The sequence below is a fragment of the Toxotes jaculatrix genome, chromosome 6 (assembly GCF_017976425.1).
Source record: "Toxotes jaculatrix isolate fToxJac2 chromosome 6, fToxJac2.pri, whole genome shotgun sequence".
NCBI classification, from domain to species: Eukaryota; Metazoa; Chordata; class Actinopteri; family Toxotidae; genus Toxotes; species Toxotes jaculatrix.
Genome location: NC_054399.1, coordinates 19,337,433 through 19,353,960, shown reverse-complemented (window position 1 = coordinate 19,353,960; position 16,528 = coordinate 19,337,433). Strand labels below are relative to the sequence as shown.

At 39.9% G+C, this 16,528-nt stretch overlaps 1 protein-coding gene across 1 annotated transcript in view; it reads left to right on the top strand.

The window, feature by feature from the left end:
* Positions 1-16,528, top strand: part of LOC121183247 (collagen alpha-1(XXIV) chain-like) — a 78,765-nt gene that overhangs the window by 54,776 nt on the left and 7,461 nt on the right. The window contains exons 31-47 of the mRNA XM_041040226.1: positions 597-641; positions 3,169-3,222; positions 3,912-3,965; positions 4,103-4,156; positions 4,457-4,510; positions 5,896-5,949; positions 6,376-6,483; positions 7,215-7,268; positions 7,634-7,741; positions 8,365-8,418; positions 9,203-9,256; positions 9,432-9,488; positions 10,525-10,578; positions 11,416-11,469; positions 11,716-11,769; positions 13,235-13,288; positions 13,784-13,891. Coding sequence (XP_040896160.1) covers positions 597-641; positions 3,169-3,222; positions 3,912-3,965; positions 4,103-4,156; positions 4,457-4,510; positions 5,896-5,949; positions 6,376-6,483; positions 7,215-7,268; positions 7,634-7,741; positions 8,365-8,418; positions 9,203-9,256; positions 9,432-9,488; positions 10,525-10,578; positions 11,416-11,469; positions 11,716-11,769; positions 13,235-13,288; positions 13,784-13,891 — 1,074 coding nt within the window. The remainder of the gene's footprint in view (positions 1-596; positions 642-3,168; positions 3,223-3,911; positions 3,966-4,102; positions 4,157-4,456; positions 4,511-5,895; positions 5,950-6,375; positions 6,484-7,214; positions 7,269-7,633; positions 7,742-8,364; positions 8,419-9,202; positions 9,257-9,431; positions 9,489-10,524; positions 10,579-11,415; positions 11,470-11,715; positions 11,770-13,234; positions 13,289-13,783; positions 13,892-16,528) is intronic.

Sequence of the window (16,528 nt, the reverse complement as noted above, 5' to 3'; positions counted from 1 at the left end):
AAAATGTTACATTACAGTTATTACACATTATCACAAATATGAGGTGATGAAACACTAGTTTCAAGTGGCAGTAAAATCTCTAAAACTGTTACCGATATGCACTCTGCTCATTAGCACGCACAGTGTATCGATTATAAACATGACTGTTTAGTGCACGTAACTGAAATTAGCAAAGCAATTAACTGCAAATGTTCCTCCATAAACAAGTTTATGTCAGAGCTAAAACATTTATTGACATACAGTGTTTCTGTTTTGCTGAATCACTCAAAGGCTTCTGGCCACACTCTTTTATTCCTAAAGCTACACCAGCTGCATTTCCAGTTCATCTGAGGGAATTTCCCAGAAACTTCTAACCATCTAACCAGGAGTCCAATGATAAATTCGTCAGGATCTTGATGTTGCTGTTCTATTCGACAAATGTGTAGCAATGCTTATAATTGCATCATAGTAAAATCCAGAATACACAAAATCTCTAGTCATCAGACATGGGAGATTATAATGAGAGGCCAGAATTTATTCTTAAAATGAACTGAAATCATTGTGGTTGATTTGAAACTGCAAGTTAATCATTCAAGTATTGATTTCTGTCTTTGAAGGGCAAGGCCGGCAGTCCAGGAGAGAGAGGCCTTCCTGGAAAGCCTGTAAGTAATGTTTAACATGTAGTTTTTTTTCTGCTTTAATCATCCCGTTCACTTTAGCAAGAAACATCACTATGGCTACAGCAGACAACATGGGCTTGCAAAATATTTCCACATCCTCTTTTTACCTGTAATATATATAATTATTACTTGAAGTGTTTGCTGCAATTAAGTCATCCAAGAGGAAATTGCCATATATAAAAGAACACACTGAGCTGTTCCCGAGGCTTGTCAAAATGTGTGTGCATGGATTCCACCTCACTCATCTCATGTACGTGGGTGCAAGGTTTTCATTCATGCATACAGCACTAAAATCAAGCTTTGATGAACACAGCATACCAGCATAATTGAAACTAGACTGCATTTCCTCCTTCTGTATTTAAGACATAACTCAGAGTAAGTCTTTGAGTTTAGATGAGCTATTAATTACTAACAGCTGTATTATGCCTTCTGACTCCGACACCTCTCATAAAACAAAAAAACAAAAAAAATAACATTACACAAGTTACACACAGTACATAACCAAGATTATTCTAAATCTTGGTTATGTACTGACATTGTGTAGTTAAAAAATAAACTTGCCAGTGCTCTCTGGTGGACAAATTTAGTAATGCCAAAACTGCGTCTTCATTACCTCAAACATATCTTTTTCTGTACTGTAATTTCTTGTTACTCATCCAGCAACATGCGTGCAAGTAACAATATATCTGGCTGATAACAGTCGATGATATCGACTAGCTGGTTTATTTGTCACACTCCATCTTGGTTGCAACTTGCAGAACCCCCAAGGAGAAATTGTGTTTTCAGCAGCTAAGAATACGATGTATGACACATACAAAGACAACAGCTAACACTGACACAGTGTTTTGCTTTAGCGCCACACAATACATAAATTTGTGGCAGCTCAGAAGGACCATTTTGCCAGTTAATTCTTGGTTTTTACCATTGAGAAAATGACAGATGGTAGTTTTCATATCCTCTTGAACTGTTAATAGACAAAAATGACTGATGTTCTGCAGATGGTTGAAACATGCAAACAAAAACAGATCAAAAACAGATTCAAAAGCAGATCCATGTGGGCTGTCTAATCCTGATACAGTGATGATCATGGCTGTATGTCCACAGTTTGTTTCTTATTGTGCAATTTGTCTGATCCATTTATGGCAGGACTTACAATAGATGATCCCAAGTTGGAGAAAAGCTCCATCACCTGCATGCTTAAGCAGTGTTGGACTCTCCTTCAGTTTGGCTTGTGTTACTTTCCACTGACAAATGAGCTGCTTTCTACTTTATCTAATCATGCATTGGCTAAACATTTGACTTTTCAGGGTTGTTTGTAATTACACACATAGACATGTGCAGGCCTGTGCTCTCACTCTTGGATTTGTCCGTCTGTACACCCACACACATACAATACATTCGTTCACACATTTCAGTTGTGTGTGTGTGGTTTGACCTCAACTTCCAGTAACTGTAGCTTTGATCCACTGTCGCTTCTTAATGTTAAATGAAAATCTACCCCTCCTCATAACTTCCCCACTTTCATCAACCTCACTGCTTTAACAAACAACTTTTATCTACAAGAAACATAGCATCTTTGTCTGCTGAGGGCAGCAGCACTTCTGTTGTCCTTCTCTGGAGACATAGCGCCATCTTGTGTTCCAGAAAACCTCTCTCCAAATTAATTTCTATGCGTTCAATCATTAAAAATCAGTGAGTGGTTGTATCAAAATCATGTTGCTGTCTGTGATGTTAGAGCCCATTAAGCTCAGTGCTGAAGGCATTTTTGTGGCTAATGCAGCTGTCAGCGATTGGGGTTGCTGTCACAAAGAACTGTATTGTACGGTCGTTTCCATAAATCCTGGGCTGAGATAACATTTTAATGTTTTTCTTTGTCTTGTAATTTTCCCTTTGTTCAATCAATTCAGCTTCACTCTTGAAAGATCTTGTCTGCAGAGCTTACAGAGAGCCATTAGATACCTCATTTTGCTACTGTAATCTTTTCTTTTCAGTCATACCTGCTCACTGAATAGAAGCGAAAGATGTTTGAGTGTTAACTGATGAATGAAGCTGTAGTATTTCACAATAGTATACGTAAACCCATTCTATAGTTAATGGTTGATGCTACTAAATTCACTGCCATCTCATCCAACTTTGGCACATTAATTTCAGTGACTGGATCAGACAGGTATCTCTCAACCACGCAAAAGTAATGTCTTCCTCTGTCAGTGTTTGACTAAACGCTGTTTCAAATTGGGGTGTCTTGTCTAAACTTGGCAACACAATGTTTGGACTACAACACAGAGATCTGACAGTGCCAGAAAACCAATTTGTTTGTATTGCCTCAAAGAGTCTCTGCATTGTGTTTGCAACCATGAAATATTAGTCACTCATGTTTGTGGTTATGCTGGAAATGATGCTTAAGAGAAGATAACCTTGGCCCAAGCCAGGTTTTCTTGTGCTCGTTTTCCGTAATTACATAAATGAATGACTGAAGCTACGCTGTGCTCATGATTGTGTTTGTTTCCAGGGTAAACCAGGTAATCCAGGCAGCACTGGGGAGAGGGGACCCCATGGTGAACCAGTAAGTATGCTGCCTTCTGGCTGTTGCATTGATGTGGTTGTTTTCGGAAACTGTGAACGAGCCACACGTCGTGAAAACTGACCTGTCTGGAATCTGCAATGACTGTGGTGGATAATTTTCATGGAATGAGAATTATTGCTTACTAAAGTTTTGTGAGGAAGGATCTGCCAGAGTCCGAATTATTTAATAAACACTTCAGAAGCTCTGATGTTGATTATCACCAGTCGGACCAAGAGTTGGAGAGGGAAAAGGAGTCTCTCCTTATTCCTCACACCTTAAAGCTCCACACCTTGTGCCTCCCTTCTTGGATTAGTCTTCAGGTTTTTGATTTTCCTGGAAATCCGCCGACCCCTCAGGGACATCAAGAATGTCAAACAATCAGATACAAATATTTATTAGGGCGAGAGGTTTCAATAACGCTAGAGGCATGGTTTATGTTATGGGTCTCATCTTGCTTTTGGCTGGTCTTCAGTTTCACTCCAGGCATTCTCAACTCTCAGTTTTCTTTTTCCACAGACTTAAACATTTAACTGGATGTGTTTGTTTTGCAGTTATATGCTAGAGTTGTATATTATGTCTGTTCTGGTGTTTTATTTCCTGATTTACTGTATAGTAAGGCAAATAATGAGATTACTGTGTCATTAAGCTGCTGTCCTGAAGGCATCTTATAATGGTTATTTTTCTTCCAGGGACCCAAAGGACCTCCTGGAGAAGCTGGACCTGATGGAGAGCAAGGACCTGAAGTACTTTTTGTTAAATATTCGTAACTATTCATCAATTCATTGTTAAGGGTTAATGGGTTTTATACTTGGCATTCCTATGTGTACAGTATAAATTAAACATTACTTATTCCTTTTCTTTCTCTATCCCATCTTTGTAGGGTGTGCCTGGTGCAGAGGGGGAACCGGGTGCTGTCGGAGAACCGGGGTTAAAGGTCAGCACAGCCTTGCCATGTTTTTTGCAACTATCCCTCCCACCCTGCATCTTAGGAAACATTTGTCATGTGGAGCCTCAGTCCCCGCCACCCTCCAGCCATGTGAAAAGCCTTGAACTTACTCAGCCAATTTGTACTTGACACAAACTGTAGCCTTGGGTGAAACAACAGCTGATTTTCAAGTCTAACACTGTCTGCACTTCAAGTATCAGTGGTTAGTGAAAGTTTAGGGGTTTGTATGCAGATCTAAGTGTGTTTTGACCTTCAAACAGCCCTGGTTTGTGTTTTGTGTCCTTGCAGGGTGATGCTGGGCCTCCGGGAGCTGAAGGGGAGCAGGGACAGGAGGGTATAAGAGTGAGTGACTGCAAACAACCCACTAATCCCTTCCTTGCTTGTGTTTTGATAAATCTGACCCAGCCGTGTATTTACTCCCTCTCATTCTGATGGAGATGTGTAATCCTCCGGCCTGAAGAAAGCAAGACAATGGAAATGTTTTTGTCTGGTGGTCTATATAAACAGGACTTCTGTCCACTGAATGAGATTCAACATTCTTTTAACAATGTTTCTCATACATCATAACCATTTTTCACACACACGAGATTAGATGATGTACGAGGTTGAAATTTTGTATTTGTATTCTGTCTGGCTGTTAGTGTGTACAATCTCTAAATACAAATGTTCCATGGACAGGTCACTTAAATTCTGATCACAGTGGGGATTTTTTTTTTAATTCATCTTGCTTAAATCATTTAGCAAAGGAAATTATCTGATAACTGTTCTCTGTTCTATTGCACAAGTTGTAGGTAGTTTAACCTGATTCTTTCCTTTTACATAAATAAATTGTCTCCACAAACTTAATATGTTAAACTAAATCTCTAAATTAATTAATCAGCATTAATGAGTGGTTATTTGACAACTTAAGTCAAGACAGTGGAGCCACTCCTCATTTTATAAATTATATATCTTCACTGCGTTCCTCAGTTCCTCTTTTCTTACCATTTTCTTTCATTTAACTTAAAGACTAACTTAAGACCCTCCTAAAATCTTGTTTTTGCTGTCCCCCAGTGGTTTAACCTCTCACCTTGACGTAGTGATGCACAGGTGTACTCCAGGACGCTGTGACATCACTGTTGGTTGTGTTTGCACACTTCTGACTGGCTCTGCTCAGGTGAAACAGCCCTGAAACTTTCAACCAGAGGGCAGTGGAACACTGCCGTCCAGAAGGGTGTTAAATTACTGCTGCACTCTTACATGGTCCCTCATTCTGACAGGCCCAATCATTGATAAGCTAGGAAATTTAGCGTGGTCTACAGTAGTGTAGTTTATACATCATTAATGGTTTGATTTGCCCAAATTATGAAAAACACACTGTCTAATGCACTTGTAGCAAAATGTAACTGTGCAGTGTATTTAGATTAATCAGCCCAGGATTTGAGAAGCAAATATTAGCAGCAACAGCTATAAGGATGCACCACAATTTTCACAATTTTTTTCCTTTATAGAGAGTAGTTCCAATAAAAACTTACACCAGGGTGTTAAAATTTTAAAATGTAATGTTTTAATGCTGTACATCACATCAAATGGGATATCTCAGGACTTGACCAAGTACAACCAAAATGACTTGCCGTCACAGAGAAAATACCCATTTCACAGTTCTCCTAAAGCCGACTTTGACAAAGGGTTGATTTGTTGCTTTTTATGACAGTGAAGAGGTTTGGTTAATGGTGATGTGTTTGCAGGGTCCACCTGGTCCTCCTGGTGAAGATGGTCCTCAAGGGAAAGATGGAGCTAAGGTAAACATAACAAAACTTTGTTTTTGTTGACTTCACTCCTTTCTAATAAAATCAACCATGTAGCCAAGAGGATTTATGGATTTGTTTTCATGGGGTCCCCATAATACAACAATGCTCATTCATCAAAGAGAAAAGTTCAGGATTACAAAAAAAAAAAAAAGCCAAGTCATACACTGCATATTACCACAATCCATCAAGTACACAAATCCACTCAGTTTCATACTAGATTGGAATGGGATATAAAGTCTAAAAAAAGGAAATAAAAATAAAGCCATTCCATTGAAACTGCTTTTGTCAGGTTCTGAATCCCACAGGTTGTCTCATCTGTTGGCCTGACAGTAATATAAAACTTATTGAATTATAACTGATCAGTCTCTCTCTCTGTTTTCCTGGATGTCTGTCTCCCTTCCTCTGTGTCTCTGTCAGGGTGAGCCTGGTGAGCGTGGACCAATCGGGGAGCCAGGTGAAAAAGGGATAGAAGGAGACCCTGGATCCCCAGGACCACCTGGAGAGCCTGGGAAACAAGGCTTTCGTGTAAGATTATTTCAGGTTTCCAAAATGTAACTACCAGATACAACAAGTTTAAAACACCTTGGGCCTTTAACAGCTTCTTACTGTATATTGACATTTTGCCTAAGTTAGATAAGACACACTTGCGGAGATGCAGTTAAAGATAAAACTAGAGCTAAATGAAGGGCCAGGTCAATTCATTTTGTTGCAGAATTTTATATCTTTAAATACCTGCAACTGACAGTAAATCATGAAAATCCTCTTAACCAGTTAATGCCCTTGGATCCCAGTAGGGGTCAGCCTTCTCCTCAACAAAGAGTTTTTGCCACTGGGGCCGTAAAAGGTACTATGTTCTAGATTGTGGATGTTTAGCTCTGTCTGATATCTGTCAGTCAAAGTCTCTTCTAAGTGTTTGTTTGTTTTGAAAGACAGATCCAGATTTAGTCATGGGTGTTGAGGACCAGGAAGGTCCCTGGTGTCAGAGAGGAAGGAAGCTTCAGGGCACACATACAGAGCTCTGTGGGGAAGCAGTACTGCTTAGTTTACAAAAGTAAAAGCTTGCAAATCTGGTAAAGGTTTTGAGTAACATCAGATCATTAGATGGACACTAGTGCTCTGAACAACAGGATCCAATCAAAGATGTCATTTTAAATCCACAAACCTGACTCAGTGATGATGATACAGATGCTGTTATCAGTGCCCCTGAAGATAGATTTTTAATGTGTGGTAATCATTTAATGGGTCTCCTGTTACAGGGGCCAGAGGGAAAACTGGGGCCCCCAGGGAATAGAGGACGGCATGGAAAGAAGGTAAAGACTTTGTTCACCACCATTTTTTCAATACAGTATGTTTCCTGACAGTGAAACCACAGGAACCTCTTTTCAAGCCTGTCGGTGGGCTGACAGATTACTGAGTCATCTTGTTTCTGCTGCTCGAGCTATCATTTGGGTCAAATCTTCAAGGTGTTGACTCAAGTTCTGAGAATAAAAGCAAGTAATTGGAACCAGCTTTAAAGACAAATAGCCTGGTATAGATTTGTTTACTTGCTGAATGATTATGCTTCCTTCTGCCAAAAGGGACAGGCTTTCCACTCATAATAGCACAGCCTCCATACTGGCTATTTGTCAGTGTTGATGTTTCTCACCCCCTCCCCCGAAATTTTGTATCTTTCCAGGGAGAGAGGGGTCCTCCTGGTCTTGCTGGTGAGATTGGCACACGAGGAGACATTGGCCAGCCAGGCGAGCCGGGGCTGAAAGGTGCCAGAGGAACTCGAGGCTCTCCAGTTAGTTCCCATTTTTCTTCTCCTCACCCAGTCATGTCTTAGAAATCTGAAACTTTAATACAGAGAAAAGTGATTGTATTTAATCTTGTGCTTCAGTATAGCATTCAGAGGAAATATAATTAATGTAATATACTTGATATTTAATCTTGTCCTGTATTAGTCTTAATACTAAATATAACTTAGTAGCACATTAACAAATCTCTATTTTCTAAATTTCAGTTAGGAGGTTTCCAGTTGTAGATTATGACAAAACAATATCAGATTTTTTTTTCTCTTAAGTTTTAAAACTTTAAGAGCAAAGTATCAAATGTTCTTCTTTGTTCCAGGCCTGAGAGAGAAAGAAAATACAAGAAAAAGCTAAGAGGAATGCATCCATTCTCTTCTGTCTTTTAAAGAAAGGCAGCTCCCCTCTCAGCAGAGCCACTAAGACTATGTTGTGAAAGCTGTGGGGAAAAAATTTATATCCCCATCATAAAACATCTCTGGTCACAGGATTCAGTTCGCATGTGTGTCTGTTTAAGGCCACAGTTATATTTAGCTGAACCAGAAAAAATAAGCAAAACAAACAGCACTAGGACTGATTCACTATCTTGTTTTATGTGCATATTCTGTATCACTTCCAGGGTCGGCCTGGAGTCATGGGGATAGAAGGGCAACCAGGATTGGCAGGATACACCGTGAGTTTTTCCTACCTGTGGTTTTATGAAAAGCATTTTTACGAAAAACCCAAATCACCATAAAATTGTAAACATGGGTCAAAGTATCAAATCAATCTTAATCCTGCCTGGAGGATCTTTGTAAATGTGTCAGATATAGATCTCAACTCAACATAATAATTTCATAGGAATTTCAGTCCAAGTAACTCACCTCCCCAGGTAGCCTTGTGTCATAAGCTTAGTATGTGCTGGAGACATTATGAGTTTGAGTCTGGTAGAGGACATCACATAGCATTCTTATATTCAACTATTACTCTTGACTGTTAATTATTCAAAGAAAATAATAAAGCTGGAGGAAATACCATTTAAAATGCTACACAAATAACTACCAGAGCAAAGAGGTGGAATTAAATACAATGAAATATTCAGGTTCATTTTTCCAGTTAACCCCACATCCAGGTCAGTGCCGGTAATACTGGATTTAGGTTACATAACTTAAACCGGACACCTCAAGTTCATTTTGTCTGTTTTTGTAAATGTGTGTGCACGTGTATGAAGGCTCTCAGATTCCTTCACACTTGACTCTGGTGACTGAGTGATTTCTGAGTCTCTGCCAAAACCTAAATCCTTAAGTGACAGAATGTAAGAGTTTCTCTACAAAGAACTGTGTTTATATCAGCAGCTCTGATTAATATGCTGACAGCCTTCACAGTGGAACTCTTTCTTTCTCTGAGGAACATGCCATAGCCAGTAGAGGCATGGAGGCTTTGTACAATAATCAGGTATCTGTGGGGGTTTTTTTTAGGGACACCCTGGCAAGCCTGGGCCCATTGGACCACCAGGGCCTAAAGGTGAAAAGGTAAAATGATACCTGAACTACTGTTTGATATGAAATCATTTCAGTACCTTGATTTGGTGGTTTCATGCAGATTGCTTGTATGACCCACCTGGTTGCAAAATCTTGTGTCTGCTTGTGTGCATGTGTGATTGTGTGTTTTGTTTTGTTTTTTTTTTGTTTTTTTGCTACATTACAGGGTTACCCAGGCGAGGACAATAAGACCCCAGGACCGCCAGGGCCCTTAGGTGAACCAGTAGGTCTTGCTTTCCTTTAAACTCTCCCTTCTGGTCCCTAACACTCTTTGCTCTGTTAAATTCCAAGCCGTTTAAATACCGGATTGACACTGGAAGTAAAAGTTAATCCTGATCAACTCCTGGTTTTAGCACAGAGTACGCTCTTTTTTTTTTTTTGTCTGACCAGATTGACAATAATATGTCAGTGTTCCTGTTTTTAAGTCTGTCATGCATGTGGACCCCGATTATCAACCTGTGTGGTTCAGACTTTTTCTGTTCATTGCAGGCTGAGCATGTACAGAAAATGTTTTATGTTAACAGGGGTTTTTCACATTCAGGATAAAGCTTAAGCTTAGCTTGGTTTGTGTTCTTAAACTGATCCCTCATAAAGTAGCGGTCTGTCACAAGCTTCAGTACTATGAATTTATACAAAACATATTTGCCTCTCACAAGGGCAAGAGTGCCACAGAGGGCCGTTATTCACCCTAAGTTACCTCAAAGATTCTCCATATTCCGCAGCCCCCGAGAAAACAAAGTCATTCTTAGACTAATATCAAAGGAGGATCAGGACATATCAGAGAGTCTTAAAGGCTTTGGAAAGCTCACAGTTATACAGTACCACGGCTCTTATGCACGCTGAGACCCATTTCCCAGCACTGGCCATGACCACTTAGACGGGCCTACATAGCACGAACAATTGGGGCTCCTAGACGCCTACTCTGGTATAGATAGCAGTCTGCCATATGAGTAGTATTGGATTATCAAGTTGGCACAGTATTGCAGTACATAGCATGAGCAACACAATGGCAGCCTCTGTCTGGCTGCAGCCGTGACCAAGACTGGCTGAAAAGTAAGGTTCAAGGTGAAATTACGCCTTTTCATTTGATTCCACTAAAGGCTCCAGGGAACATCTGTAGAATATGTTTTGTATGTGTTAGCTTGAGAAGTGACTTTGTCTTCAAGCTGCGACCCAGCTCAGTTGAAACTTTGTGTGTATAAATGAAGGTATGCATATACAGTGTGTGCATTAATGTGTGTGCATTTGTGTCTACGCAGGGGCCCCCAGGAGAACGAGGGGAGCGTGGAGAGCCAGGGGATGAAGGATATCAGGTAGACAAAACCATTAAATCAGCATACGACATACCACACAGTCACCGCTCAGGGTGCTTGTCTGTTTGATTGTTGTCCATACTCTTTTGGCGCTCTATTGAAACACCGCTCTGTTCAGATAAGGGACCACACATGTTGTAGAGGATTACCTAATTCCCAGGAATAAGGCTGGGGAAATCTGGTGTTTTTGTCACTTCATGACTTACAGGCACAGGATTCTTTGCACGCATGCACACACACGCACGCACGCACGCACGCACGCACGCACACACACACACACACAGTGCAAATAAACTGGTATATGGTTACTCTGGGATTTGACCATTTAGTGTTTAGTGTAATGTCTTACACTGTGGCCCAAACTGTTGTGTAACAGATGTGAAATTGTTTGGTAACAGTTGTAAAACTGTTGTACATGCGTTCCTGGGAAAGTATCACTAGAGATAATCATTGACCCATTTCCTGCTCCAACTTAGATTTTAAAGTCATAAACTACTCTTCAGTTCTGTCATCATTCCCCAGACTTGTATGAAATGCCCTAACAGGTCACTCTTCGCTTTCATTGCAATTCATCTGAGTGCAGAATTTATAGATTGTGTTTAATAACACTCTTGACTTAGAAACCGTTGTATATTGTTTTGATGCTGTGGAACTTTTAATCGTTCCTTTACTGTGTGTGGACGAGAATACACACAACACTGCTTTACACATGATGATCTTCCTTTAGTAAAGACTGGGAGAATGATATGTAAACGTTAGGTCTTGTTGACATCTTAGCACTGATAAGGGATGAGAATCAGTGAGAAAATATGATTATATATAAAAATTGTGTTTCAGGGCCATATTGGTACCATTGGATCTCGTGGGGCTGTTGGACCACAAGGCCCACCGGTAAGTCTGTTTAGTAGCTACAGTGCATGGTAATGCTACAATACATCAATCATCACATGATGCAACTTGGCAAGTTTGTCCCCAATCCCTAGTTACATGTATGCTTTTTTTCATAACCATTTTATGGTTTAAAATGCTACATAACCATTTTAATGGTAAGGTGGGGCTTTGTGTAACTTGTTAGTATTATTGTTTTATTGAATTGTATTGTATAACTGTGTTTACCTTCTTTCTTGCTTTGTTCAGGGATCCCCAGGCCTCCCTGGAGAAACAGGCCCGAAAGGAGAGATAGGAGCTACGGTGAGTCTTTTTAAATCATCTTAACATGCAAATCAAAGTTTCATCTTGTCATGTATAAAGTAAAGAGTGTGGTAAACTTTGCCTCCTCCCTGCGAACAAGATGCACATTCTCTGCATCTGAATGTTTCTGCTACCAGGCTGCTCTTTTTGTACCAATTAGGGGTTTTACTCTTAACAAAAGCGGTAAATCTGTCAACACAGCCTTCTAAAGCCAGTGCCAGCAGGGTTGGGTTTGGTTGGCTTGGGTTTGTACCAGTCACTGTGGATAGAGGGGAAAAAAAAAATTATGTTTGCAGCAAGAATGAGATCAGCCGCAGAGTTTTTAAGCAATTTCATTTTTCACCTGTCTTTAGTTGAGCATGCTATTACAAAGTTTTCTAGCTGTATCAGAAACATGGTGGTAGAAACAGGCTTTGAACCACAGTTTAGAAAGCAGCTGCAGAAATACAGTACAAACTAATTTTCCTGGCCACCCTGAATACAGGATTTCACTCCTCTAAAAGTTACCCCTTTTCCTATTGATGTTTATCAAACTTTGCTTTTGTTCTTTGATCCTTGAATAGCTTTCATCCTAAAAAAATTTAGCAGTTTCCTGAATTGACAGCTTTTGCCTTCACGGCTGTCAAATTGTTCTGTGTCCTCAACCTTGTCAGAGGCCTTCTGATTACATAACTTCCATTTCCCCTGTGAAACAGCTTTGAGCCTCCTTGATCAAGTTCCACATAGCTTTTTAAATAGTGAAGTATTCACAGGTTTCCAGATACCACTGACTTTTTTCCACATGTGAAACAGGTTGTATGCAAGCGTGATTATATAACCAGTTCAAATGCTATGGGAGTCTTTCTTGTAATTTATTCATCTTGGCTGAGTTTGAGAAATACCTTCACATGCAACATATAGACCCATCAGTTTAGAGCCATCAATCCCTAAACAGCCTTCCAGGAAACCCTGGAAATGTTTAGTATTCCTGTTTCAAATTAACAGCTTTGGTAAAGCATTCCCTGGAGGGAAATCTCTCTGTACTGTACATATATAATTTACTGTATCAGGGCCTTGAGAGGACATATTAAAAGTACCGACTGAGTTCTCTGTCTATTTTGCAGTTATTTTTGTTTGAACCCCATTTGTCCTCTTGACGTGGCTTTGAAACATGCAAATATTAATGAAGTGTCTTAAGTTCATGTTACTAAGCATGGTAATATATTGTGGGATGTACTATTATTAAAATATAATACAGTGGAAGTTTCCTGTGTTAGTGTTATGGCACATATTTCCCTCTAACACCTGTGTATATTTGTTTGACTGTCTGAACTCTGTAAAGTATAAAAACAGTCCTCATAAGGCTCATATGGGACATGGTCTTTAAAATCTCTGCTCCTCTGTGAGAGGCGACTGAGATGTATAACCTTGTGTGTTTTTGTGAAGTCCTATGTATGTTATATTCTTCATGCATGTGTTTGTCCAGGGCTCAGCAGGAAAGAAAGGAGCAAGGGGGCTGACCGGAGCTCCTGGCATTGAAGTGAGTATCACATTATCTCAACTAGATGCATGGCTCAAAGGGAAACAGCAGCAAATGTAAAATTTAGAGCACTTGGTAACGAATTGGTTACCACTACATGTGTATAGAAACTAGCAGTAGTTTCTATACACGGCAGTAGAGATAATAAAAAGACTGTGTAATTCAAAAAATGCTTTGGTTGGCTTCATCATTCACCAGTTGATAAAATGTGTTGAGGTTCGCCAGAAAATATCCTGATGTATTCCTGGCCACAGTAACAGTAAGACAAGAGCTGTTTGATTAGCCACTTCAAGAACTTAACACTTTTGACGGATCGTAGCGTATTTAAAAAGCACAATAACCAGAAATTTCACAAATACAAAAAGATGGACATTGTTGTGGTTTACAACTTAAATGTTACAGGTACGGCAAGTCAATAATGATATAGTGCTCATGGAGAGTCTGTAAATGCACCTCATGCTGAGTCTGAGTTTGAGTGACATTATCATTTTCCAGGGGCCAATTGGTTTACCTGGACCCATGGGAATGAAGGGTTACCCAGGGCCGGACGGTCCCCCAGGACTGACTGGCTTACCAGGACTACCAGGAAAACAAGGACGTAAGGTAAGACATTATCACATCAGATGTATATATGAACATATTTGGATAGTATAGTTTTGATGATGCACCCAAATGTATGATTTATTCCACATTGATAGCAGACTTATTGGAAGGATTAGATAAGAAGTCAAGGACACACCTCATCTTTACCTTGTGAGAACCTGTCCAAAAAGCAGAGATGAAATGTGGCTGCACAACTAAATCACCCAATTGTTTTTTGATCTTTGCTTTGTTAGACTACAGAGTGGCACAGGAGACAGCTATATAGACCTCACTACCCTGACTACTTATCTGACTGCATCTGAGAGCCCAGGGCTTTCCTTGAGCTTGTACCGTGTGTTGTTTTTAAGACTGAGACATGCAGCTGAGATTGACTAATCACTGAAGTTCCCTTGAGCAAGGCACCTATCCCCCCAACCGCTGACTGTGCGCTGCAGCTGTCCCACTGCCCCTGGTGTGTGTGTGTGTGTGTGTGTGTGTGTGTGTGGGGGTAAATTCCTGAGTGTGTGTGTAAAAAAAATAAAAAATAAAATAAAAACATACGTAGTGAATAAATTATTCCCTCTCCAATTAAATGCCTTGTTTAATTTGATTCGGCTTCTCCTGGTTGTGACACAGTGGGTTTATTTAAATAAATGTGCAGCCAGGGTGGATTAAGATTTCATGCATGAAGGTCTTTGTCCTTTTCAGCCAAGAGTTAGAAAGCCAAGTCCTTCCTGTCTGGCTTTCATTTACATAATATTATTGTGTAAAAGTCTAGTAAGTCTAATTTTGGCCACTGATGTTTTTCACTTGAACTGAAGGGGTATGGTTTCTCACTAGCAGACTGAGCCTCATAACTCTATGGGTCTTAAATCACACAACATATTTGGTTTAATTTAAAAAATACACTGCCTGTCAATTTTAAAATTACGGTTTATTTTATTCGCAGAGACGTTTTCTTCTGTGTGAGGTGTTTTTGGAGATAGCCGGTTTTCTTGAGCCAACAGTCTGCTTCTGTGTTTTTATATGGTGCTCTTTCAGTACAGAGCACACAGGGCTGTCTCAACAGGAGAGTTAGGCAGAAAACTTTGTTTTCAGTTACACACAGTGGGAAAGATACTGTAATATGGATTCCGTCTGCCTCTGCTGGCAGAGTCCGTGCAGAGCAGTTCTCATCCCCTTTGTCCTTGTTAGTCATTATTCCCATAATGATTGTCAGTTATCTTCTTATTCTTTGTTTTGCCTATTATCTGCTGCATATTCATTCCTACTCACATTGCCAGTTGGATGTTGTTTAAAAGTGTTGAAATGATAAAATGATAGGTTTGGAGCATTTCCCCTTTATTGTCAGTGTAACAGTGGTGAACAACAGGAAAGAAATGCAGCTGAAGTCATCCTTTGAAAACAAAGCTTCACTAGTACTAAAATTCAAGCACCCGGCAGGTGCTATTGATGGAGGCTCCTGTTTATGGGTCAGCCCTTGAAAATAAGACATCTACATTTAATAACATGAGGAAAGTCTGATCCTGGCTTTGTGCTGACTACACTGACTCTATTCAAGCAGTATCATGTCAGCAGGGAGAAGGTAGGAATAGGACACATGCAGGTGCACTGCTAGAAAACTGGAAATTCTGATTACAGCTCAGCAACAGTTCTGACACAATAAATATCTGTTTTTGAGCTTCCATCCAGCTCTGTTCCCCCTATGTGTGTGTGCTAGGGTTTCACACATTAGTCTTAATTAAGTCTGTGAAAGACCTTATTAGAATGAGAGACCGTGGTCTTTTCTTATGCAGGAGCTTTCTAGCACCTGTAAGTCTGTGGTTCACACAGTAAACCTACAGCGGTGTAATTCCAAACTGGTCCTTGACTTGTCTGCTCTCCTCATGGTGATCGAGGAGCAGAAGCCCTAAGTGAGGCGACGACCCACTCAATCTGTTATTCTAATATCAGTTGCTCCCCTCTGCCTCACCACACTGCTGATGGAGCAGGAAACCACTGTGGTCTGTGGTGTTAGAAAGCAACTCAGGCAGTCAGTTTTATGGGTACACTTTAAGAGCACGCTGTCAAGAAACATTATGACCAGGAGAGGCCAGCAGACTTGAGCACTGGGGTTTGCAGCTATGGCCATACAACAAACTTAGAAATGTGTTTATTGAAATAAACATTGAAACTGAAACATAATAAAATAAATAGATAATTAATTTAATTATTTCTTTTTTTTCCTAAAAAAGCAGCTGTTTTTTATTTCATAACAATGCCCTCATGCACAGGGATTCATAATCAAGCAGATAATCCAATAATTACAGCTTTCTTAAAGACATTAAAGTTTATGTTTTAATTTCTGTGGTTTAAGGACCATCCCGCCAATTTAGCATTTTATGCTATTGACCACAAATTGTCTATGTTTGACATCTGCTGGTTTTATGCTATTCTTCTGCTCAGCAGTTGGTAGCAATGATGTTCCAAAAATGTAACAGTGCACCAGAACAGGCAAGGAAGAAGACAAATACTAGCTATAAACATTATAGGTTCCAAAATATTTTAAAAATCCACTTTGCCAATGTTTTATAAGGAAGAAGTGCTTTCAATCTATTTTTGTGTGGCGTCAAGGATAAAAACTTTGGCACAGGGTACCTTTAAAACCAGTTTGCTTCA